Source organism: Cibotium barometz, chromosome 5, assembly GCF_041138505.1.
Source record: "Cibotium barometz isolate CiBa-2024 chromosome 5, ASM4113850v1, whole genome shotgun sequence".
NCBI classification, from domain to species: Eukaryota; Viridiplantae; Streptophyta; class Polypodiopsida; order Cyatheales; family Cibotiaceae; genus Cibotium; species Cibotium barometz.
This window is the reverse complement of record NC_141050.1, coordinates 57,153,139-57,178,817: the sequence shown is the minus strand read 5'-3', so window position 1 is coordinate 57,178,817 and position 25,679 is coordinate 57,153,139. Positions and strand designations below refer to the sequence as shown.

The window sequence follows — 25,679 nt, the reverse complement described above, 5'->3', positions numbered from 1 at the left end:
TCACAAGCTATGTGACAACCACATTTAGATTCCTAGAGTATGGCATAGTTATAACACCAGCTCATATAGTCAAGTTCACACTATAGACCGACCATTATATGTAGGAGAACACTTTTCCTTATAGTACTTGTATCTCTTTAGTTTATGGTTGTAGAGAAAATAAGAAGATATAAGAAAATTCAGCCTATGGACGCGCACTTGTAAGGAACTCAAGCTCTCTCTCTCTCTCCCCCGCATTCTCCTTAATGTCAAGGCATGATGCCAAGTATCCCTAAGAGCTATCACCTTTACACATCATTGCTTGTGTGTGTGTGTGTGTGTGTGTGTGTGTGTGTGTGTGTGTGTGTGCACTCTTGTAAGGAACTCAAGCTCTCTCTCTCCCTCGCATTCTCCTTAATGTCAAGGTATGATGCCAAGTGTCCCTAAGAGCTGTCACCTTTATACATCATTGCTTATATAATATCCTACTAAGGGGTTGTTCCCACACATATATGAACCTACTACACACTAGCGGTTGTTCACACACACTAGAGCCTCTTTATTTAAACCTAATCTTACACACACTAGATTGATAGTTTACACAACCACCTAGAATTGGTTTATTCCTACATTAATCCATATTACTATTTTATATGTTAGGTCCCATGTTCAAGAGAATCACCAAAATAGCTAATACATAGGATATGCATTTACTTAGTGGTGTAGTTGTTGTGGATGGGGAGAGGGAATTTTTCCTTTGTGTGTGTGTGTGTGTTGTTGGGGAGGGGAGTGGGGAGGCATGCTAGCTATGAATGTAATCTATGAGAAAAAGTCAAAGATACATTGGAACCATGCAAAGGAAGAACTAGCACTACATTCTTAAAATTTGTATTAACTAGAAACTATGTTTGTCTTTTTTTTATAGAGTTTTTTTGAGGTACCCATGTAGGCCCTTCCCTCACCACCTTGTGAGGTCATTCCCAGCTCTAGCTAGCATGAATCAAACCTAGGAAGAAACTTTGACTTGCTTACTATGTGCTACATGGCTAGAGATTGAACTTATGTTTTATCTCTTGCCTAGTCTTTTTATGCTTTTGTTTCATGAATAGATACATAAAAAGTAGTTGCCTTTATTTTGACCCTCCTAGACCTCCCTAGTTTGTAATGTTTCATTATTTGTTTACATCTTTTTTCTTCTACATTACTTCAAATCTCAAGGCACTAGAAGGGTTGTGGTGGGTTTTGGTTAAGGGAAAACGCCGAGAATGGAAAGGTTATGCCTTCAATCCATGCCTACTACACTTGCAAGCATGCAAAGCCAATATGGCATTCCCTTCAGTACTCTCTATTGCAATGCAACACTTGCAAGCTAAACACATTTTTAAAAAATGACAAGACACACTTTGATTGTGTTTTGCATTAGCCATGTGAGAGTTTTGCATTCCATGAGGGACAGGCAAAGATCTCAGGATAAATATGAGGAATGGTGCCTATATTAAAAGGAATGGATACAATGCAAGGGCCAAGTCATAAAAAACACCATGAAAGCAATAATGCTTTACAAAAGAGATCATGATAACATCAAATAGAAGATAAAATTTGCAACCCTACCTTGGACTTCAAAATTGAAGGCCTAAAGGGTACGTTGGCCTTCAATTGAGAACCTTTAGACCTAAATTTGAACTTTGTACTAGACAAAAGTGGTTGGAGTTTAGACACCTTTAGACCCAAATTTAGACCCTACCTTGACCTTGAATTAAGAACCTTTAGACCCAAATTTGAACTTTGTACTTAGCCAAAAGTGGTGGGAATTTAGAGTTGCCCACAAAGGTACCAACTTGCATTCATGAGTCATGACTCACGAGTGAAAGTAGGGTTTGTTTTTACAAGTTGACGCACTTTTAAGGAGAATTTGAGATTTGAAGGAAAATTTTGAACCCTCAATAGAAGGTTAAATAGCCCTCTCAAAGAAAGAAAAAAGACTAGTCTTTCTATGAAAGATAATTTTTTTGAAAATAATTAATATTGATAAATATAAAACCATGTTGCTTATTATTAACGTTTCTTTTTTTTGGGCCTTGCAATTTTCTAAGTCTATCAAAGCTAGTTGAAATTGAAGTTCCATAGTACATTTGACTTGATCTTGCAACTTGCAAGTTTTGCAACTCCATTCAAACGACATAGAGACCATTCACATGATGTAAGTGCAATGCCTCTAGTGGGCAACTCGTGGCCCATAAATTTGTTAACATGTCTTTTTGAAAGCCACGGGTGGCAACTCATTATCAACTAGAGTACTTTTATCTATTGCTATCATCTATGGTGCTCTCTGAGCATGCGCGTGCGTTGCTTTCGGAATGGCCTTCTTATAAGCTCAAGATTCACTATTGTTGGGCTCCGAGAATGAACTCTTTGGTCCACACATTGTTGAGAGCAAAGCAAGCTTCCAAGTGTCAAGCGAGCATGCCCAAGAATGAGTATTCATGTAACATGGCAATTTTGTAGTCACAATGAGGAGTGGAATCAAACCTATGGTGAAATGAAGAAGCTTTGGTGTCATTGTTGCAAGCACAATGGAAACGATGGATTGTGAGAGGACTCTATCTTACCTTCATAAGAATCTCAAACATATACTTTGGAGATAAAGCTATGTATATCCAAGTGTTGATCGTGCCAATAAGTTTGAAATCATGTCTATTGTTAGATACTAATTGAAACTTCTTTATCCATCGTAGTTTTGAGAAATACATATTTTATTTTTTTGTCTACTTTTCATGAAATACATATTGATGGCAAGACTTTTTGAAATTTCGGTTTATGTAGGTGAACGTGTAAACTTCGAAGGTTGGAAAAAAATCTTGAGAACAGTATGAACTTTGAAGGTTTGAAGGTGAACAGTGTAAACTTTGAAGGTATAATCTTGGGCTTTTGTGCAGAGGGTAACCATAGATGGCATAGTTTGAGTATTGGCAGCATGGGTCCTTGGACAGGTATCAGTATCCCACTTGTTCAAGAACAGGTTGAAAGAAAGCTGGCAGATTTGCAAGGCCTGCAAGAGGAGAAGGACGGATCTGTTGCCGATGGAAGAGGAGAAGAATGGTAATGGTTTGATGGCAGACACGATTGAAATTTCTTTTAGTCTAGGCAAAGGTGTGTGCAAAAGCAAAAACTAAATGCACTCGAGGTTTCCTTCATCTTTATTCCTCACCTGTTCAATCATACAAAAGACTCATTACTCTACTTGAGAGGGGCTATGCTTTCAATGCGACTAAGCAATCAACTATTTGCATATAAAAAAAGGTAGCCTCCCTTGAAACAAACTTTTGACAGCTTACCAGTAGTTTGACAGCATTTTGTCACCCTCAACCTTGATAATGCAATCTTGCTGTTTATCCAAAAGAGTATCCAAGTCAATTATTGCAATGCAGACTTTGACCTGCTTAAATACAGAGTCCTGTGGGGCGTTCTTTGATTCCCGTACGTCATTTGCTCAGTTCACTGAAAATTCTTCTGTAACTCTCATTGTAATCACCACAACCATGGTCGACTCTTTACAATGGTCAAAAATGCATTGATTGTTCAACTGCACCATAACACCGATAAACCTACCATTGCAAACGCAAGCATCAAAGCGACTTTATCTTTCTCATACCATAACCAAATAGAAGCCTGCAGCTCATCTTGATCACAAGATGGAAAAGCCAGGTACAGAAAATGAATTCCAAAAAAAAAAAATATGCCTTCGAAGAATTTCAGACCTCTTTTTACAATAAATTTCAGAGCTGAGAATCTATCTTGAAAAAAATGACAATCTTTTGTATAATTGACATGGTTCAAAATCAATATGGATATTGACTTTTGGTCCACCCAAACATTGGTTCAAGGTGACAGCCTTCTGAGAGGACATTGCCATCACATGCAGGAGTAATCAGTTCCCCATACTGTCCATCCTTAAATGAGTTGATTTTTGCCCACCACCTATCCACTTTTCCATCCCAAATTCCTCGCTCTCTGCTCCCACATTATGGAAACCACCTTCTGTGCTGTCAAAGCTGCTTCTGCTTTCTCTCTGGCTTCTTCGCAAGTTTTCATCCCACTATTGCATTTCTCCGCCTCCTTTTGATACTGAGAGCTCAGCTTCTTGGCCTCCAACAGTGCAGAGTCAGCCCTTTGTTGGCTTTCATCAGCTACAGTACCCTGTATTTTGAGCTCCTCAGTTAGCAGATCAACTGAATTCTTGTCCAACTCTTCTTGCATGCTCGAATCAACTCCAGTACAGTCTGAAAGCTCTAGTAATAAGTTCAGTTTCAAGTCGTTAACTTGGTCAACACATGCACATAAAACTAAATTAAAACAATCGAACACGATTTTAGAGCATAATGCAGAAAATCCCATGAAAGACCATTGTTTGGGCACAATGATGAAGATAAGCATTTTCAATGTTTCAATCTTGCAAAACTTTACATCAGAGCTTCAAGACAATGGATCCCAGTGATATGAGATGAACCCACGAGTTTCGAGGATACCAACCTGCAGTGTTGTTTCCAAAACCTGTAAGAAAAAGACAACACGCAAGCTAATCAGTTACCACTGCAGGACAAAGGTAGCCTCTAAAACAGACCAACCTCCATTTACTTCAAAAATAGCATCATCCAGGTCCAAATTTTTTAACGAGGCAAATGCAAATCAATCATAGCACTATGGCCAGCAACACTGATAAAAACTGATATATCCTGTAAATACAGGAAACCTTCATACTCAAGCACAAGCCTAGAGAGTAAGGTCAGTGGGTACATGGGCCATGGAGGTGTCAGAATGCACAGCAGAAATGAAGACAACTGCTGTAGAGAGCAAAACGCAGATGAGAGAGAAGAGAAGCTGTGTAACTCTGCTATATACACACCAGAAAATCCCACGATGTACAATGTCAAGTGTGGGGGGCAAGGGGCCATTTTATATGGCCCCAGGCTGCTGGTCGTCCAGTCCAGAACAGGCCGACTGGTGTAATGTACAGACAACAGGAGATGACTGCTAACACCCCCTCTCAGCTCCTGGATGTGGAACCAACCCCAGTGAGCTAGAGTGTCGACGGAGCATAGCCTTTGGTAGAGACTTCGTGAAGAGGTCCGCCGCAAGATGTCACCGGCCAAAATCTTCTCACGAACAAAGTGATATTGTATCTATATGTGCTTGGTCCAGGCATGGAAGACTAGGTTCCAAGCAATAGCGATACAGCTCTAATTATCGCACTGGATGACCGTGGGCTCCTTCTATGGAAACCCAATCTCACCAAGCAACCTCCACAACCACACAACCTCGCAAGCAGCACCACAATTAACCCAGTACTTTGCCTCTGTAGGACGATAAGGTAATAGTTGGCTGCCTCTTGCTGCTCCATGAAACACCTCCTGAGCTGAGGGTAAAACTATAGCCTGATGTAGATCTCCTCGTGTCTGGATCTCCTCCCCAATCTGAGTCGCTCCACCATTGGAGTCGGACTCGATCCTTCGTTTCCCATCCAGTGTTGTAGAAGAGTCCAAGATCCTTCGTACCCTGCAGATACCGCAAGATCCGCAATCATGCGTCCCAATAAGACTTCAAAGGCATCTGCATGAACGAGCTCAACAACCCCACAGGAAAGCTAAGTCCAATCTGGTGTTCGGCAACCAGATCGATGAACCAACCAGCTTCCCATATAGAGAGGCATCAACCGGCTCACAAGGATCATTCACTGTAAGCTTCGTGTTCGGGTCCATCGGTGACGTGATAGGTTTGCAGTTCTCCATCCCAAAGTCCTCAAGCAACTCATGAACATACTGCTGCTGAGAGACAAAGAACCCCCTCTGGGTCTGCAAGATCTCCAATCCCAAGAAGAAGTGGAGTAAGCCTAAGTCAGTCATCTCAAACTCCTTTAACAAGGCAGTCTTCATCACTGCAGTGCTCCACATGACCCCCAGTGAGAATCAAGTCATCCACATAAAGGATGATCAACGTGACCAAGCCGCGTTCCCGAAAGAGATACAAGTTAGGATCTCCAACTGATCTCTGAAATCCAGTCCGTAGAAAGAAGGAATCAATCTTCTGATTCCAAGCCCTGGGAGCTTGCTTAAGACCATACAAGGCCTTTGTAAACCATCCCCTTTGATCCTGGAACCTCAAAGCTTGGAGGCTACTCAACATACGCCTCCTGCAGCAAGTCACCATTAAGGAACGTGGATTTCACATCCATCTGATATACGGGCAACCGCTAAGAAGAGGCAAGGGCAAGAACGGTCTGAATCGTGGTCATCGTCGCTGTCAGTGCAAAGGTATCCTCATAGTCAATGCCAAGCCGCTGAGCATAACCCTTAGCCACAAGTCTAGCTTTGTGTTTGCCCACCGATCCATCTGACGTATACTTGATCTTAAAGACCCACTTGACACCAATGACTGACCGTTTTGACAGCCTCGGAAACAACTCCCAAGTTTTATTCTTCTCTATGGCATCCAGTTCCACTTGCATGGCTTTCCTCCAAGTATCCTGTGAAAGGGCTTCCTTTACGAACGTGGGCTCTTTGTCCCCATGATACGAGACATCAAAGCATAGTTTACCTATAAGAGCTTTGCTGAATGACCTTTGTCCTCACGAACTCCATGCGATCTTCGAGGTCTGTCCTCTGTGGTCCACTCGGAGGGAAGCTCCGTACCACCCGACTCCCGAAGGATGTCTAACAACCACCTCAGTACTCGAACAGAACGCGGAACCTCCTGCTACTGCGGAGGCTCAACCTCCTCAAATGACTGAGGCTGTCCAGCTGGAACAATCGATTGGGAATCATCATCAGACTCATCTAGGTGTCCAAGAAGTGGTAGCTCATCAACAGTAGATACTGGAACATGCTCATCAAAAACAAGATCTCTGCTGCAACAACCTCGTTCCGCTCCGGGTCATACAACCTGTATCCTTTGGAAAGAGAGTTATATTCCACAAAGACAAGCTTCTGGGACTTCGAGTCAGGCTTCCCTCCCTGCTTCTTTGGAATGTGAACATAGGCATCACTCCCAAACACATGGAAATGGGAGACATCTAGTTTCCTACCAAAATAAGCCTCAAAGGGAGTCATCTTTTGGTACTAAAGTTATCGGAAATCGGTTCAGGATATGGACAGCCGTAGCCACAGCCTCTCCCCAAAGTGGACGAGGAAAATCACGATGCTCCGACATTGTCCTCGCCATCTCCACCACAATCTGATTCTTACGCTCAACTACTCCATTCTCTAAAGGCGAACCTGTATTGGCCAGCTCCCGCTTGATTCCATGCTCCGCACAAAACCACACAAACACATTGGAAGAAAACTCTCATCCTTTGTTAGTCCAAAGAGTCTTTATCTATAAGCCAAACTCTTTCTCCACCATCACATGCCACTCCTTGAACAGAGCAAAAGCTTGATCCTTCTGGGAAAGGAAATAAACCCATGTGAATCTGCTATAATCATCAACAAGCAGCATAAAATACAAAGAACCTCCCAAGGATGGGGTCTGCATAGGTCCACACAAGTCAGTGTGTACCAACTCCAAAGGTTTCGAAGCCCGCCTGGAAGCCTGCTTCAAAAAGATTCCATGTGCTCCTTACCACGAATGCAAGAACTACAGTGTCCCTGCCTGCTACCAACATCTGCAAAGCCAACCACCATCTGGTCCCGAAAAGCCCGCCGTAACGCATCCACATTCAAGTGGCCAAACCGAAAGTGCCACAAATCACCGATCTGAGTGCCTGTCAGAGAGGAGCGTGGTGAGAGTTTGTAGATACTGTTCTCCACTCCGCCTTCCCAAACAACCTGCCATGTTTCTCTGTCCCGAAGAGCAACATAATGCTTCTCAAACTCCACCCGGAAGCCAACCTTGCAAACATCATGCACTAACAATAGATGAAAACCAAGTGCGGGGACGTAAAGAACACGAGAGGAATGCTTCCCCCCTCTGTCATCGAGAATGATCTCCATCCTACCCTCACTATGAATCGGTATAGTGGAATTGTCGCCAATGAAAATGAGACCTGACTGCCATTTAAGATCCTGTAAGAACTCACAAGAAGAGTGATGTGCCTGGAAGCACCACTACCAAGAATCCACTCCCGAGTATCCCTGATGGTGAAGCCAACTGCCTCCTCGCTCGAAGAAGATGAAGCATCTGTGTCCAAAATCTCCAAGTGCACAAACTCTGGAGTCTTTGCAACTGAAGCTGAAGAATCAGCACTCTTCTCAGTATTCCGCTTGGGACACTTCCTCCAATAGTGGCCTTTCTCGTTGAAACCGGTCTCTGGTAGAAACCAAAGTGCGGCAGACTAGCAATCACCCAAACACAATTGTAATCCAGCAAATAAGACAGATAGAATGGGAGCTAGAGTGCTCCTACACAAAAAGAACAAGGACACTTGTTGGCCCCAAAGCTTAGCGTTCCTTTCAGTATTTCTTTATTCACATTCAATGGAAGAGTTTAACTAAACACATCATGGCCACTCATGGCTTATACATATGCATGTCCAATCTGCCAATCCTCTGGACCTCTTAGCATAGAGGTTACACACAGCCTTGTGCCCCAAAACCCCACACTGTTATTCACCTCTAATCAGCCAAGATAGTACATCCATGAGGCCTTGAATTATGCATCTAATTGGCCCATGCACATAGCCAAAAACCAGCCATACATCAGCCTGTAAACTCTTCCAAAAATATGTCAGATTTGCTCCTGTTTCTGCCCTCTTAGGCTGCAAATCCCTCCTCTCACAAGGGACCAAGAGTAGCACTCCTGAACAACCAACGAGCCGAAGAAAGAAGAGCTTTAACCGACGTGCGTCTGACACCACCCACAAGCCTGTAAAAAGAGAGAGTATCAATGGCCGGCTGTCTCTGTCCAGCAACACGTCTCTGCTGCTCCTGCAATCTGCCACCTTCCACGAGACAAAGAGGAGGCGTGAGAAAGGCCCAGCGCTGTCCTGCAGTTCTGTGCCTCAGTAGTCCAGCCTGCTAACCTTCCTAAATCGAAAGAAAAAGAGACCGTGTGCGCTGCCCGACCAGTACACCAGCCTGTTGCAAAGAGGGAAAAACCTGTGTGTGTGCTGTGTGCTGTAGCACAGCCCGCCAGTCTTCCCACGAGAGCAAGAGAGAGCAAGAGAAATCCAGCCTTGCGCTTTCCTGCAGCCCGCCAGTCCCCTTCCAAAGGAGAGAGAGAGAGGGAAGCGTATTCAGCCCTGTGCGCCCTGCTCACTCCTGCAATCCAGCACGCCACTTTTTTTCCAAGAGCGAAAAAGCACTTCCCCGTATGTTGCAGCCGACTACTCCAAAACCAAAAGTTTTCCAAAAATAAAGTGCCCTCCCCAAAAAGGGCCACGACCACCACAAAGGGTTCTTTTCTTCTTCTTTTTTTAAGGTTTTAAACCTTTGTTCCCTCCAAACTATTGTCCCCCATGGGTTATAAACCTTTGTCCCCTTGGGTTATGAAAAGGACCCTTCAAAATTTGACCCCAAGTGTGAACATATAAAAAAATATCCTGCACACTGACCACAATGCCCAATGTTCGGATACGCTTGTACAAATACACAGGGTCGTGACACTCGCCACAATCGTTTACAGGTCCGCTCGGCCTTCAGTTTCTCACGGTCTGAATCGGGCTTCTTCTCAAAAGACTTCCCTTAGTTGTTGTTACGGCCTTTCGACTGCTGGCCAGTCAAGGCCTCAGAACCTCCGCCCTATGGGGGGTTCGTAAAACGCTCTTCCTGGTCCAAGACCATTGGCACAAGCTCCTCCCGAGTGATGGTGCAGAGCCTACCACTAGTGATCAAAGAGGAGTAAAATGCTGCGTGCTGAGAGAGCAAATGAGACAACAACGTGATGGCCATATCCTCTGAAGATATTGTCATAACCTGCATCTGAACTTCCAAGGAGATATGCTTCACGGGTGATACCCTGTTATACAGAGAAGCCAAATGCTGCCAAATCCCTCTGGCCAGTATCATATGCTTTATATGGTTGATCACCTGTGGTGTGCAATTTAGAAAGACGAAAGAACGAACGCGGGCATTGACGCGATCCCATAACTGTGCCTGAGCCTCTCAGTTCTTCCGTATAGAGGGTAACTCTCCATCTTCCAACTCCGACTGTGAAACACCAACTACAATGAAATCAGCCAAGTCATAAGACTCCAAAACGGACTCCATCATTACCTTCCATATGCCGTAGTTGTTCCCATCCAACTGTCAGTCCACCGGGAACGTGGGGAGTGTAGGGATCTTCACGTGCTTCTCAGCCATCTCAAGCAAGTTTGCCATCTCAAGGGTTCACAAGGTCTTGTGAAGGGAGGGAGGGTGGGTGGGAAAAAAGAAGAAGAAGAGGCCGCAAATAATATGCAAGGTGGCTGTCCAACGGTGATGGCCACCTTCTACCCGATCTACAAGTCCCGAACAGCCCAAGCAATTTCCAATTAGCACCTCAGATCAGCAAACCCTCGAGGTCCCACTGTCTCCAAGCTTCAAGCCACCTAGGGCTCTGATACCATGTCAGAATGCACAGTGGAAATGAAGACAACTGCTGTAGAGAGCAAAACGCAAATGAGAGAGAGAGAGAGAGAGAGAGAGAGAGAAGCTGTGTAACTCTGCTATATACACACCAGAAAATCCCACAATGTACAATGTCAAGTGTGGGAGGCAAGGGGCCATTTTATATGGCCCCAGGCTGCTGGTCGGCCAATCCAGAACAAGCCGATAGCAGCCAAATGCTCACAACCAGCACTAAAAGTTCTCACGACCAAATATATGCCAGTCGGCCAGGTAACCAACAATCGGTTAGGTTACCAGCAATCGGCTAGGTTACCAGGACAAGTCGGGTAGCAAACTAGCAATCGGCTAGCAAAAGGAGATAGCCGACAACTCTCCCACACCCAGAAAAATGCGAAAACATACATGTAAGTGAGGAAAAAGCTGAAGGAGGGCAGGTCGCCATGTGGTCATCGTCGAAGTCATCATGTGGTCGTGGTGTGTGGTACAGGCGGGCAGGCAGGCTGCGTAGGGCTGAGGGCGCCAGGTGGACGCGCTGCTGCGCGTATGGACTACAGCCAGGCAGGCGACCAGGTGACTGCGGCGGGCAGCCAGTTGGGCAGCCAGCAACGGGCAGCCAGGCAGGCGTAGTTGCAGCCAGTCGGGCAGATTGCAGGCGAAACAAGGGGGAGGCGCTCCTGGACAGAGACAGCCGACCACTGTATAACCTCTCTCTTTCATCATAACGGCCCGGTGTGTTTTCTCTTTTGCGCACCATGGAATTACAAGAGACTTTGAACAGGAGAACAAGCTATAGATGCACGAGACAATGTTCATGGGAGAGATGGTGTGATTTCTCTTTGTGTCAAACTTATATGTGCTCAGGGATTTGCTTACAGGTTCTCTATTTTTCTCTCACTTGGTGCTATGGAAAACAACCCTGGGTTTTTGGCACCATGATTGGATGGTACATATGTGGATTTTTCTCATGGAAACAGGACATTGGTTTTTCGAGAGGAAAAAGACTTTGGTATCGAGGAAACAGTGTTATGGGATACAGGTCTATGGTTTATCGGATACAGGTCTTTGGTTTCATATGGAAAGCATGTCTCTGGATTCATGTGAACAGGTTCTAGTTTTCTCGAGGTTACATGCAAGCTGTGACTATAGGGAAGGACATATGGTTTGGTATAGCCCTACTGTTGTTTGGGAAAGGGTTTGAGAGATCTATGGTACAAATGGAGAAGACCTTTACAAGCAGGGAGGTGTTGTACAGGTGTGCCTTCTCTATGGAATGCTTTGCTGTAATAACGAGAGTTTTTATTTGGAAGTCCTGGGTGAAAGCTTCGAGGGATCCTATTCGTAGAGGATTCTACAAGTTGTACTTTGTACTCAAATTTTGGTCAAGTAAAGAAATACCGCGAGGGGCGCCATTGCGTTTTGGGGCCAATCGGTGTCCTTATACTTTTTGTTTGCAGGAGCAGTCTAGCTCCCCTTGTTTGTTAACTTTTCCAGGTTCCCATGGGTGATGAAGTGTTTTGTGTGCAAGTGTTTGTTTCACCGCCCGTCAGATTTCTGAAGGCCGGTTTCATGGTTCCATCGCCGGGATATCGTGGACTTTCTCAAGGAGGCGAGCCCATAGTTGTCACATCAAAAGCTTCAACATGTGGAAAGTGAAAAGGAAGTACAGGAGACAGTGCAGGATTGTGTGTCTTTACCTATATGAGGTGAAGAGCAAAAGCTGAAGATGGAGCTCTGGTGAAAAGACACCAAGGATAGGAAATAGTGGCCAGGAACAAGAGGCAGTTTAAGTGTTATGGTGCAAGAGATGGGTTGAAGGCTATGGCTTTCAACACTTTGTCATCAGTGGTATCTTCGCGGAGGCTTCATGGGTTCGAAAGGAAGCTTCTTTCTATGTTTAGCAGTGGTGATCTACTATGCTTCATTGGGGACTTGTGCTTACCACTTGGGTGGAGTGCAAGCAGGTTTTGGTGCCTGTGGATGTATCAGATGAGGCTCAGTTGGAAGCAGAGGAACTTGATGAGGTTCTTATTCCCGAGCAGATACTGGCACACAAGGAAAGAAAGGTATGAGGTAAAGTTTCCTGTCGCTATCTTGTGAAGTTCAAGAACTATTCACTGATGGATGCGAAGTGGATGGAGGAGGGTGACTTAGTAGATTCACCTCAGGTATTGCAACTTTATCTTGATGCCTTTGAGTTGGAGCCGACTCTTGCAACGGCTCATTCAGGTTCAACAGAACTGGGGTCTAGAGCATTGCTTGATGCTCAAGAGGGGGGTAGCACCTCCACTCCGCTTGTTACAGACAGGCTCAGTTTTCATCTAGGAGTCGCTTGGTGACATCTTTGTATTCACCTGAAGGTACTGAGGCTGACTGTCACGATTGTGACGTATTTATGTATCAGATTCTCTCTTCATTGCTGATTCCTGTTGCAGATGCAAAGAGTAACCAGCCAAAGGGAACCCCTACCCTCGACTGGTTGCGACTCTTCGCCAAAGGATGTACCTCTTCATCGAATAGCCACATCCCTTCGACGAATGGTTGTATCCCTTGATGAATGGTTGTGCCTCTACATCGAATAGACACATCCCTTAGCCTAAAGTTGTATCCTTTCGTCTAAGGTCATGTCCTTTCGTCAAAGGACATGCCTCTTCAAATGTGTCTCTTCATCTCTTATATAAGAGACCTATTGTACTCAGTTTAATACAACAAGTCAATTCAATCTTCTCTCAAGTGTTCTCCTGAAGGTTCTTGTTCTAAGTTAAGTACTTAAGTAGTAATTAGTACACAATATGAGGGATTAACAACATAATCCTCACAGTGGTATTAGAGCAAAATTTTTTTTCCTACCCGTGGGTTGTGAAGCCCTCACCCTCTCCACGGCACTCCCTCATCCACCTCTCCTCTCGGTGTTGTATGGAAGAAGCAAAGCGATGGTGGACTTGGCGTAAATCCTTGCTCAAAGTGATGTAAACAAACACAAAAGGTCTCACACCCATACACACGCATTGTGTGAATAGCAGAGAGGGAACCCTTGCTGCATATCTGGACTACTCTCCCTCCCTGCTAACTGGTGGTGTTAAGCGTTCGCAACATGGCGGGAATTGCCCCTTTTGCTGCTAAATATGGAGCCCCCCCCCTCTTCACCTCGTTCGCTGCCAGCTGTCGGCCCGGAGCCCTCACCACCGATGAGCGCCTTCTCTTCGCTTAGTCGCTGCCGGTGCCCTTCAAAGCGGCGCAATCCAGTCGGCGGGGCGGCGCATCGTTTCACTCGGCGACGTGCTCCAAGCCGTCACCTTTACACCACCAAGAAAACAACAAACAAAACAATTCATACGCACTATTGCCACGTGGGTCTTTCAAAAAACAAAAAACCCAACGGGCGTGCGCTGGTGTGAACCGCCACCCTGGGCGATTTCGGCAACCACCACCCGCCCCCCCCCCCCCCCCCCCCCCCCCCGGCTGTCAGGATGCCGCCTTGTTCTTATTCGCCTCCCTCTTCCCAACGATTAGGCGACCTTCCTCCTGGCTGTTCGTGGGTTCTCCTGGCTTTGCCCACACCACATACTCTGTGTACTCTCGCCCTCTACGTGCATGCTTCATGGACAACTTTCCGGAGGAGCCCGACATGCACATCTCTTACCTGAGTTATATCGACGAGATCCCCGAGGCTCTTCTTCCCGAACACAGCCCTCCTCATGTCCCCACTCCAGACTCAGTGCCACTTCCCGCCGATGCTAGGTGGATTCCAAGTCTTCCGGTCTCTCCTATCCCAGCATCCCCGGCCTCACAGGTGTACCGCATACATGTCAGCAGCCCGCATGTAACCGAACGCGACACTTGGGCGATTTGGACTATTTTCCTCACCTACGAGCCGCTGCATCTAACTCATTTCGAGTATTTTCTGTCACGGTACCCGCAATTGGCACACTTTCTTCCAGAGTGCAGTGTGGATGGCCTCCGCAATATCTCCTCCACGCGCCCTCCTGTGACATTTTACTGCGAGATCTTCGTCCCCAACTATACTCCATTATCTCCGGTACCCAGTTCTTTGGCGGAAGCCGACGCAGTAACCTCCGAGGACGATCCCGAGGAAGTGGAAGACCCCGACTTCGAGTACGAGGATCCTGTTTACTGCCTCTACAGCAGCTGTTTCTTCCATCCTACATTTCGGGTGGACCTTTCCTGCTTCACCACAATACTCTCTCTGAGTTCTCCAGATGTCGACTTCGCACGACAACGTGCCACCCACCGATCCTCAGATGGAGGCCTTGCAGATGACTACTCTTTAACAACAGATGGAGGACTTGCAAAAGGCCTTTTTCGATGGTATGGCCTCAATGAGATCACAAATGGAAGACACGCAACAACGGCACCAACATCAGCGCGAGGGATCTAGGAAGTCACAGCGAGCGCGTCGTTCGCGTTCTCCAACATCATCATCATCATCCTCGATGGGCCAGCAGGACGATCCCTTAATTCCTCCCGATCCGACTGCCGAGGTAGACAATGTTGAACTTTTATATAAATTAATGACCACAGCACAAACACGAAAGATGGACATCAAGTTACCTGAGCCCTACAATGGCCGCCGCGATAAGCGGTTAATCGATCACTGGCTCTACAAGATGGAGGATTATTTCTCAAATACCGAATTGCCCGAAAATAAAAAGGTGTCATTGGCCAGTACCCTCTTGAAAGATACCGCCTTCCTTTGGTGGCGACGTAGGATTTCAGATGGCAAGTCTACTCCAATGTGGGATAAATTCCGGCGTGCTCTTCGCAAGGCTTTTGATCCTGCAAATGCGAATTTTCATGCCAGGTCTTCTCTCCGCCGCCTGAGTCAAACTGGCTCCGTGGCCGCGTACATCTCAGAGTTTCAAAAATTGACTCTGGAGATAGAGACACTCAGCCCCTCTGACCAGCTTCACAGCTTCATTGACGGGCTTGAACCCACGATCCAAGACGAAGTCCATAAGTACAATCCTGCCACCCTGGATGAAGCAATCTTGTATGTCGAGCGCATTAGTGATTACAGGCGTCCTCCCAGGAACTTTTCCTCCGGCGCCCGTTCCTACCAGCGGAATCGATCCAATGGGACTAGCCAACCCTAGCGTCCCAATTCTCGACAACCAAACTCTCGGTGACCATATTCTGGACAACAGTCCTTCCGGCCCGCTTTTCCGAGCAAGCTTCCACGTCAAATGCAGGATCCTCTCAGACCGAATCCTCTGGCAGCAGAAACCGAGATCGGTCTCGACAAGACCGTCGCAGCAATGATCAGCGCAACTTCAAGCGAGAAACCTCTTCAGGACAGCAAACCTCTTCATCAACTGCCACTTCATCCCAACCTAGTCGCCCAGGCCTCTGCACAATTTGTTCTGGCGATCACCGGTGGTATGAATGTCCTCAGCGTCCTAAACCCTCCAACACTCGGCGCAATTCTCAGGTGGACAGTTGCCACCATGCTGATCATGACCAGCCTCCTGTGAAAGACAAGAACAAACAGATGGCTTGTTCTGTTCGCGTGACCAGCCTCATATGAAAGACAAGAACAAACAGATGGCTTGTTCTGTTCGCGTTTCTGAGTTTGTCAGTACCCTGATGATTAATGGCCAAAGTACCAACCCTGTTCCGGTGAATCTTTCCAAGCAGGTCCTTAGTCTTCTGGGTTTCATTGGCGACCATCCCATCAATGTGCTGGTGGACAGTGGCTGTTCCACTAATTTTGTGGGCACTTCTTTGGTTCACAAGCTTCGCCTACAGACCCGACATTTTGAGGATGCTTTTCAAGTCGAGCTTGCTGATGGTTCCTTCCTTAATTGTAACCAAAAGGTGCAACAGCTCCAGTTCCACATTCAAGATTACCAAGGTCACCTTAATTTTTCAGTGATGCCGTTGTCACATTATGACATGATATTGGGACAATCTTGGCTGTATCGATATGATCCGGTGATCAGCTTTCGTTCTCATTCAATCCAGTTATATCATGATGGTCGAGAGTTGGAACTTCATGGCCTTTTCAGTGCCAAACCTATCACTGTTGTTTCTGCCCTGCAAGTCAAACGCCTCGTCCGCAAACGTGACTGTACAACATCCCTGGTCATGTTACGGGAGATTGAAGCGGAAACCAGTGAGCAATCTCAAGCCTCATCATCAACTACTGCTTATTTGGAGCAACCCTTCTTCAGGCCTTTTCAGGATTTGTTTCCGAATGATCTCCAACGACATTGCCTCCTCGTCGTCCTGTGGATCACCCGATTGATCTTATCCCAGGTCAACCTCCTCCAACCCGAGCTCCATACCGTGTTTCTTACTCTGAATCTCAGGAGATACGAAAGCAATTACAGGAGTTGCTGGACAAAGGTCACATCCGTCCCAGCAAAAGTCCCTTCGGAGCCCCGGTTTTGCTTGTCAAAAAGAAGGATGGATCAATGCGGCTTTGCATTGATTACCGTGCTCTCAACAAGCTGACAATCAAGAACAAATTCCCTTTGCCTCGCATCGATGAGTTGTTCAACCAACTGCTTGGTGCCAAGGTGTTTTCCAAGATTGATTTGAAGTCCGGCTATCATCAAATTCGTATCCGTAATGGTAATGAATACAAGACAGCCTTTCGGACAAAATGGCCATTATGAATTTTTGGTCATACCTTTTGGGTTAACCAATGCCCCGGCCACTTTCATGACCCTGATGAATGAAATTTTTGGGCCGTACTTGGACAAGTTTGTGATCGTTTATCTCGATGATATTCTAGTTTTTAGCCGATCTATGGTCGATCACAAAGAGCATTTACAGATGTTGGGGTAAAGGCATAATGCCCACCCTTATAGTGTGTACAAGCCCATAAGTTATAGTACATAGTACACTTAGTACTTTTAATGTACTAAGTGCACTATGTGTACTAGTTCAATATACATGTGTGATAGGGGAGTCACACACTCATGCTATTGATGAGTTGACTTATCCCCACAACTCTCTCTCTCTCTCTCTCCCTTGTTCTCTCTGTGTATGTCTCCCACATGAATCAACCTAACCCTAATTCTTCTTCTCCCACACAACTGGTATCAGAGCTATGGTTTTAGGGTTTTGTTCTCAAGGGTGCAGAGCTGGAAATTGACCGTAGAAGAGCTGCAAAACGAGCTGAGTGTGTGCGCTTACAGAAGCTGGTGGACATCATACCCCTGGAGAAGAAGCGCAAGGAGAGTAGCCACGGGCAGCTGAAACGCGAGGAGAGTAGCCAGCATGAAGAGAGGGTAACGCCTCTCTCAATCCCCTCGCTTTAGCGACTGGATATCAGGCGGTACGGTACGACCCCTTCGCAAGGGGCGCAGCTGCACCACAACAGCCGCAAAACTGCAGGAGCCCTTCCAGGGAGCCCTTTCGCTCGCTTGGGAACCACCCCTTACTATCGCGAGTCAGTGCTGTGGTGGCTGACGCAGTCGACGCCTTCGAATCCATCGAACCCAACTCCAACTGGCGCTATGTCCAGGATGGCGCGTAACAGCATAGTCGTGCTTTACCTCACGGCTTACAATGTTGCGCAAGCATTTGGCTGCAGGCCTCGCGCAAGCAGTCCATCGACGGAGCCTTTAATGCTGTGGGGGACATCGTTCGCCTTCTGCAACTAGCAACATTCCTGGAGGTTGTGCATGCCGTCTTAGGCATCGTTCCCAGCACGATCCTTCGCCTGCCCAAACACAGCCACGTCTGTGACCAGCCCAAGCCCCACTACAGAATCAGCATCAACATCAACAAGTTTCGCCCCCCTCACCTGCACAGAACAGAAGCAGCACCTAATTCATCAACCCGCCTGCAAATCAGAGAAAAATCAAAAAATTACAAGGTATTTTCCTCAATTTTTTTTTGGGATTTGCAATTGAGCAAGTACAATCAACAATTGAGCAGATACAGGTGTCGAATTGCTCAATTTTGAGCAAAATTGGCAAAATTGGGTGACATTGGTCACAATCAGGATCAATTTGCAGGAAATTGGATGTCGAAATTTGGGGTTTTTGATGTAATTGTGCAATTAAGCACTCATACATGCTGTATGATGTGAAAAATCGCACATTTGGGTAAAATTGCAGTGCAAATCAAGGGGCTTTTGTGCCGATTGAGTTGATTTGCATGCAGGCACTCGCAGTTGATGCTTTGGGCATTGTGTTGATGCCTGACAAGCACTCAATGTGCCTGTAAATCAAAGGGCTTTCATTATTTTGATGTATATGTGGTCAAGGGGAAGCATCGTGAACACTCTGGATGCCTTCATGTGCGTCAATGTACCATGTATGATCAGAAATTGATCGTAAATCAAGGGGCTTTTCAAGTTCGTATGCTTGTTGAGCTTGGCAAAGCAGCAGGCAAGACATTTATGCCTTGAATCCTCAAAAATCAGCTCTCATTTGGACAGCCAGGAGAGCATTTATTGCTACTGTACCTGCTGGTACAGATTTGGCACAGCTTTGTGCATGTTTTGGCATGGCTGTACACTGTTTTGAGTGACCAAAAGGTTCAATTTCAGTTGCTGTACTTGCCGGTACAGGTTTGGTACATCATTGGTGAGCACTTGGTACTGCTGTACAGTACTTTGGAAGGGCAACAGAGCACATTTAAGGTGCTGTCCAAAATCTGCAGCAACCAGATTTTGGTGATTTCATCACATAAAGTGGGAGAAAAGTTGCATTCTTGCTTCCGCAGTGGGAGATAAAGCTTGGGAGAACAACTGTGAGCACTTTGTGTGCTTTTGGTGCAGTGTTTGCACATTTTGCAGGGAGTCAGGCATTGACAGGTTGCATTTTGCTATGGCAACCACAGGTGAGAGCTCTTCATTGCTTCACATCAAGAAGCTTGAAGGCTCGCATAATTATGATATTTGGCAAACCCAGTGCTACAATGTGTTGCTCCAGAAAAAGCAGCACAAGCCTATCAAAGAAAGGGGTGTAATGCCCACTTCTCTTACTGCTGAAGAGTGGGAAGATATGGATGAGCTGGCAAGATCTACTATCATGTTGTCTGTGTCAGACTCATTACTTTTCAGCATTCGTGAAGAGAAGACAGCTTGGGGAATGTGGCAGAGATTGCAGGACTTGTATGCCCAACAAAGTGCCTCAAGCAAAGTGTATTGGTTGAAGAAACTCATAGGTCTTCAGATGAAGGAAGGGGCGTCTATGACAGCCCATCTAAATGAGTTTAATGGTATTGTCAGCCAGGTCATTAATCAAAAGTTGGCAATGGACGATGAGTTCAAAGCTACTTTTCTGTTATGCACTTTGCCAGAGAGTTGGGACACATTCAGGACAGCCACTAGCAATTCGCATGCTATGTTGTCATATGCAGATGTTGAGGGTGCTCTTCTTCAAGAAGAGATGAACAGGAAAAACAACTCTGTTGGAAAGTCCAATGCAATGAATGCACGTGGGAGATCCCAACAAAGGGGGGAAAGCCAAGAAAGGGGAAGGAGCAAGTCTCGCTCCAAAAAGGATTTGGAATGCCATTTTTGTGGCAAGAAGGGACACATTAAAAAGCAATGCTACAAATGGAAAAATGATCAAAAAGAAAAGGGAAAAGGCAAAGACAAAGAGAAAGATGAAGCCAAAGATGTAAAGCCAAAGGACAAAAGTGGAGTCAAGATTGAAGAAATCAATGTGTCACATGCAGGTGGCAGTGAGGATGAGGTCCTATTTACTTCTTCGCTTGATGCCCATTCACTTCTTACACGTGGTCATGGTATGCACTCATGGATCATTGATTCAGGTGCCTCCTTTCATGTCACAGGTTGCAGAGACTTGTTTGTCAGGTACACTGCTGGCAATGAAGGAGTGGTTTATTTGGGTGATAACCATGCATGCAAGATTCTTGGCAGAGGTGATGTGAGGCTTGTATTTTCAGATGGCTCACAGCTTATGCTCAATGATGTCAGGCATGTGCCTGAGATCAAGAAGAATCTGCTTTCTACTGGACAGCTTGATGATGCTGATTATGTTACCACATTTGGTAGTGGAAAGTGGAAAATTAGTAAGGGCTCACTGGTTGTTGCCAGAGGTTCTAAGGTGGACACTCTTTACTTTATGCATGCAGGTGTTTGTCACCATGCTAATGTAAATGCAACCGAGCTGCCGTAAATTTCTATGTGGCATAGCCGGTTGGGACACATGAGTGTCAAAGGAATGGAGCAATTGTCTCATTTGGGTTACTTGCCTTCTCTAAAGTTTTCAAGTTTTCAGTTTTGTGAGCATTGTATATATGGCAGGCAACTGCAGTGCCCCCACAAGAAAGCTCTTGGACAGAAAGATGCTCAGTTAGAGCTTGTGCATACAGATGTATGTGAGATGCCTCAGCTTTCTTTGGGAGGGGCAAAATACTTTGTGTCTTTTATTGATGATGCCATACGTAAGGTGTGGGTTTTTAGAGTGATACATTCTCAGTGTTTCAGAAGTTTGTTGCTCTTGTTGAGAATCAAACTGGCAAAACACTGAAGGCTTTGCGTTCCGACAATGGTGGAGAGTATATGTCCAAACAGTTTCAGGACTTTTGTGATGCTAAAGGCATCAAGAGGGAGCTCTCTACTCCTTATGATCCTCCACAAAACGGGACAGCAGAGAGGATGAACAAGACCATACAGGAGAAGGTCCGTTCTATGTTGTCACATGCTGCATTACCTCATGGTTTTTGGGCTGAAGCTGTTATGACAGCCGTTCACCTTATAAACAAGTCACCTAACACGAGGCTTGGTGGGAAAGTGCCAGAAGAAGTATGGACAGGGAAGCCTCCGTCATACAAGCACTTGAGAGTGTTTGGTTGCGTTGCGTACATGCACATACGCACGGAAATGCGCACCAAACTTGATCCTAAGTCTCACAAATGCATATTCCTAGGATATGGTGACAGAGGTGAAATGGGGTATAGACTTTGGGATCCCATAAATAGAAAGATTATACGCAGCAATGATGTCATTTTTGATGAAACATGCATGTATAAGGAGCCTGCAAGGCAACAGGAGCCTGGCAGAGTCATCTTTGATGATGATGGACATCATGGACAACAACCAAGGGTTGTAAATCAGCCATTACAGCAGGAAAACCAGCCCTTAAATGGTGCTGAAAATGGTCCAAATGGACAGCCAGAGATGGCAGAAGATATCCCTATGGATATACCACAGTTAGAGGAGATACCGGGCATGATTTTTCAGCCTTATGGCATGGAACAGGAGCCACCAATGGGTGATATGCAGGCTGGACAGCAACCTGCAAATGATGGTCATTGGGTACGGAGGTCCACAAGACCCTCCAGAGCCCCTGACAGGTTTGTTCCAGGGGTTGACTACTTGATGCTTACTGACTGTGGGGAGCCCTCATGTTATAAGGAGGCTTTACAAAGGGCAGACAAGGCTCTATGCCATATGGGAGCGTGCCATGAAGTCAGAGATGGATTCTCTGCATAAAAATGGAACATGGAAGTTGGTGCATTTCCCTGCAGGCAAGAAGGTTTTGCCATGCAAGTGGGTATACAGGCTCAAAGTTGCACCAGATGCAAAGCCAAGATACAAAGCCAGGTTAGTGGCTAAGGGCTTCAAGCAGGAATATGGTGTGGACTTTGATGAGATCTTCTCTCCAGTGGTCAAAATGACCACACTTAGAGCTGTGTTGGCTTTGGTTGCGCATGATGATCTGGACTTGATTCAGATGGATGTGAAGACTGCTTTTCTTCACGGTGATCTCCATGAGGAGATATATATGCAGCAGCCAGAGGGTTATGCAGTGAGTGGAAAGGAGAAGCTTGTATGCAAGCTGAAAAAGAGTCTTTATGGGCTCAAACAGGCACCAAGAGAATGGTATCATAAATTTGATACATTCATGAAATCTCAGAAATTCAGGAGAAGTGACATAGATCACTGCTTGTACACCAAGAAAGCTTTGGATGGCAGTCTATTGATCCTCATCTTGTATGTTGATGATATGTTGATTGCCGGGAAATCTCGTAAGGAGATGGATACCTTGAAGCAGAGGCTGCATCAAACCTTTGATATGAAGGATTTGGGTGATGCAAATCACATCTTGAGTATGCGGATACTTCGGGACAGAAATCAGCATGTGTTGTATTTGTCTCAGAAGGAATACATTGGCAAAGTCTTGCAGAGGTTCAATATGGACGGGGGGAAGAAGACTAGTACTCCTTTGCCTCCATATGTGAAACTCAGTGCTATGGACAGCCCACAGTCGGATAGAGACAGGGCTGATATGGCCAAGGTTCCGTATGCTTCAGCTTGTGGCAGTCTCATGTATGCCATGGTTGCTACTAGGCCGGACATTGCATTTGCAGTGGGAGTGGTTTCTAGATACATGGCCAACCCTGGCAAGAAGCATTGGGAAGCAGTGAAAGGTGTCATGAGATACCTGAAGGGCACACAGGATATGTGCATTTGCTTTGGCAAACAGGATGCATTAGTGCATGGTTACACGGATTCGGATTATGCCGGTCATCCAGATAACCGGAAGTCTACTACCGGTTATGTGTTTACATTCACAGGAGGTGCTGTGTCATGGATATCCAGGATGCAGAAGTGCACAGCCTTATCTACTACAGAGGCCGAGTATATTGCAGCCACAGAGGCTTGCAAGGAGGCATTATGGCTATCTCGGTTAGTGGTTGATTTGGGCTATACAGGGGATATTCCATTGTTGCATTGTGATAGTCAGAGTGCCATCCAGTTGGCAAAGAATCCTGTCTTTCATGCAAAGACGAAGCATGTGGATGTGAAGTATCACTTCATCAGAGAGGTGATAGAGAACAAGCAAATTCAGCTTGTTAAGATTCATACGGATGACAACCCGGCTGATCTGTTGACAAAGAGTTTGCCTCCGGAGCGGTTTGCTCATTGCAGACACTTGATGGGCATTGGATGAGGCCAGTTTCAGCCTTGATATGGCCTTGTATATTATCATGTACATGCTGATTTTTCTTTTCCTTCATTTAAGGGCACTTTGCCTTTAAGTGGGAGGTTGTTGGGGTAAAGGCATAATGCCCACCCTTATAGTGTGTACAAGCCCATAAGTTATAGTACATAGTACACTTAGTACTTTTAATGTACTAAGTGCACTATGTGTACTAGTTCAATATACATGTGTGATAGGGGAGTCACACACTCATGCTATTGATGAGTTGACTTATCCCCACAACTCTCTCTCTCTCTCTCTCCCTTGTTCTCTCTGTGTATGTCTCCCACATGAATCAACCTAACCCTAATTCTTCTTCTCCCACACAACAGATTGTCTTTGAAGTACTACGCACCAATGTGCTGTACATCAACAAAAAGAAGAGCGAATTTTTCAAGAACCATGTGGAATATCTTGGTCACATCATTTCTGCTAATGGGATTGCAGTAGATCCTAAGAAGATTCAGGCGATTGTGGATTGGCCTTTGCCTCTCACCATTTCAAATGTTCGATCTTTCTTGGGACTTGCTAACTTTTATCACAACAAGGTGCATAGATTTTCAGAAATTGCTACCCTTTTGACAAAATTGACAAAGTTGGACAAACTTCAGTGATCTTCGGAAGCTGAGCAATCCTTCAATGATCTCAAGCATGCCTTGACGACAACCCCGGTCTTGGCCATTGCAGATCCCACTCAGCCCTTTGATGTAATGACAGATGCCTCAAATCGTGCTTCTGGTGGAGTTTTGATGCAGAATGATCGTGTCATTGCTTTTGACAGCAGGAAGTTTTCAGCCATTCAAAGCAGGTATCCTGTATATGATAAGGAGTTTTTGGCAATCGTGCATGCTTATCGAACTTGGAGACATTATCTTCTTGGAGCAGATTCAGTTGTACGTACAGATCATCAATCTCTGACGTACATTTTCACTCAGCCTCTTATGAACTCTCGACAATGCAGATGGGTTGAATTCTTGGCTAATTTTCACATGATTATTCAGTATGTTCCTGGTCTTCAGAATGTGGTTGCAGATGCTTTAAGCTGCATGCCTCGAGCCATTAATTTTGCCATCACAGATGCGCAAATGGAAATCCCTGCTTGTTTCAAAAATGAGTATTTGACTGATAGAGATTTTGGAGATGCGTTCCGTGCTCTCAAATCTTCTCATCCCAGTCCTGCAGAAATGAATATGTTTGCAGCCTACATTATCATGGATGAGTTGCTGTTCTTTTCTGATCGCATTTGTGTGCCTCACAATACTTCATTGCTGAAGATTCTTATTCAAGAGCATCATGAAGTTCCTTATGCTGCTCACCTTGGTATCAACAAGACATATCGGCTTTTGTCTGCTACATACTTCTGGCCTCAGATGCAGCAAGATGTTATCAAATTTGTCAAAGCTTGTCATTCATGTTAGATAATGAAAGCCTCTCGACAACTTCCTCAAGGGTTACTTCAACCGTTGCCAATTCCCAATGAGAGATGGGAAAGTATCAGTATGGATTTTATCACCACCTTGCCTCGTTCATCCAAAGGCAATGCTCAGATTCTTCTGGTGGTTGATCGATTTTCCAAAATGGCGCATTTCATTCCTTGCAAGAAAGCTGCTTCAACCCCAGATGTGGCGTCATTATTCGTGCAACATGTCTTCAAATTGCATGGTTTGCCAAAGACCATCATCTCTGACAGAGATCCAAAGTTCATTGGACATTTTTGGACGTCTTTGTTCAAATCTCTTGACACAAATTTGCTGTGCAGTTCAGCCTATCATCCTCAAACAGATGGACAGACTGAAAGAGTCAATCAAATTTTGGAAGAAATGATTCGACATTACATTCAATTCCGTCTGGCATCATGGGAAGATTATTTACCACTCGTGGAATTCGCTTATAATAATTCCCATCATTCAGCAATTGGACTAACTCCATTTCAAGCAGCATATGGGCATACTCCTCTTGTGCCTACAAACTTTGTTTTGCAACACAAAGTGGCGTTGGCAGATCAGTTGGTTCAGGAGATGCAAGATGTGCTTGTGCAAGTTCGAGATAAATTGATCCATGTGCAACAAAAATATCAAAAACAGGCCAACAAGCATCGTCGACATGCAGATTTCCAAGAAGGAGATTTGGTCTTGTTATATGTGGCACCTCACCGCTACAAAACAGTGAAGTCAATTTTTCCAAAGTTGCGACCTCGCTTCTATGGGCCTTTCAAGATTCTTAAGAAAAATTC

General features: G+C 45.4%; 1 protein-coding gene across 5 annotated transcripts in view; it reads right to left on the bottom strand.

The window, feature by feature from the left end:
* Positions 1-3,605: 3,605 nt before the first annotated feature.
* LOC147638679 (uncharacterized) overlaps positions 3,606-25,679 on the bottom strand; it is a 53,606-nt gene continuing 31,532 nt past the window's right edge. For 2 of the 5 annotated variants that reach the window (XM_086798631.1, XM_086798633.1), the window contains 2 exons: positions 4,510-4,530; positions 3,606-4,268 (listed from right to left, as the gene is read on the bottom strand). In XM_086798631.1, coding sequence (XP_086654757.1) covers positions 3,958-4,268; positions 4,510-4,530 — 332 coding nt within the window. In that variant the 3' untranslated portion in view covers positions 3,606-3,957. The remainder of the gene's footprint in view (positions 4,269-4,509; positions 4,531-25,679) is intronic. The other 3 variants (XM_086798632.1, XM_086798634.1, XM_086798636.1) reach the window with 2 other exon arrangements.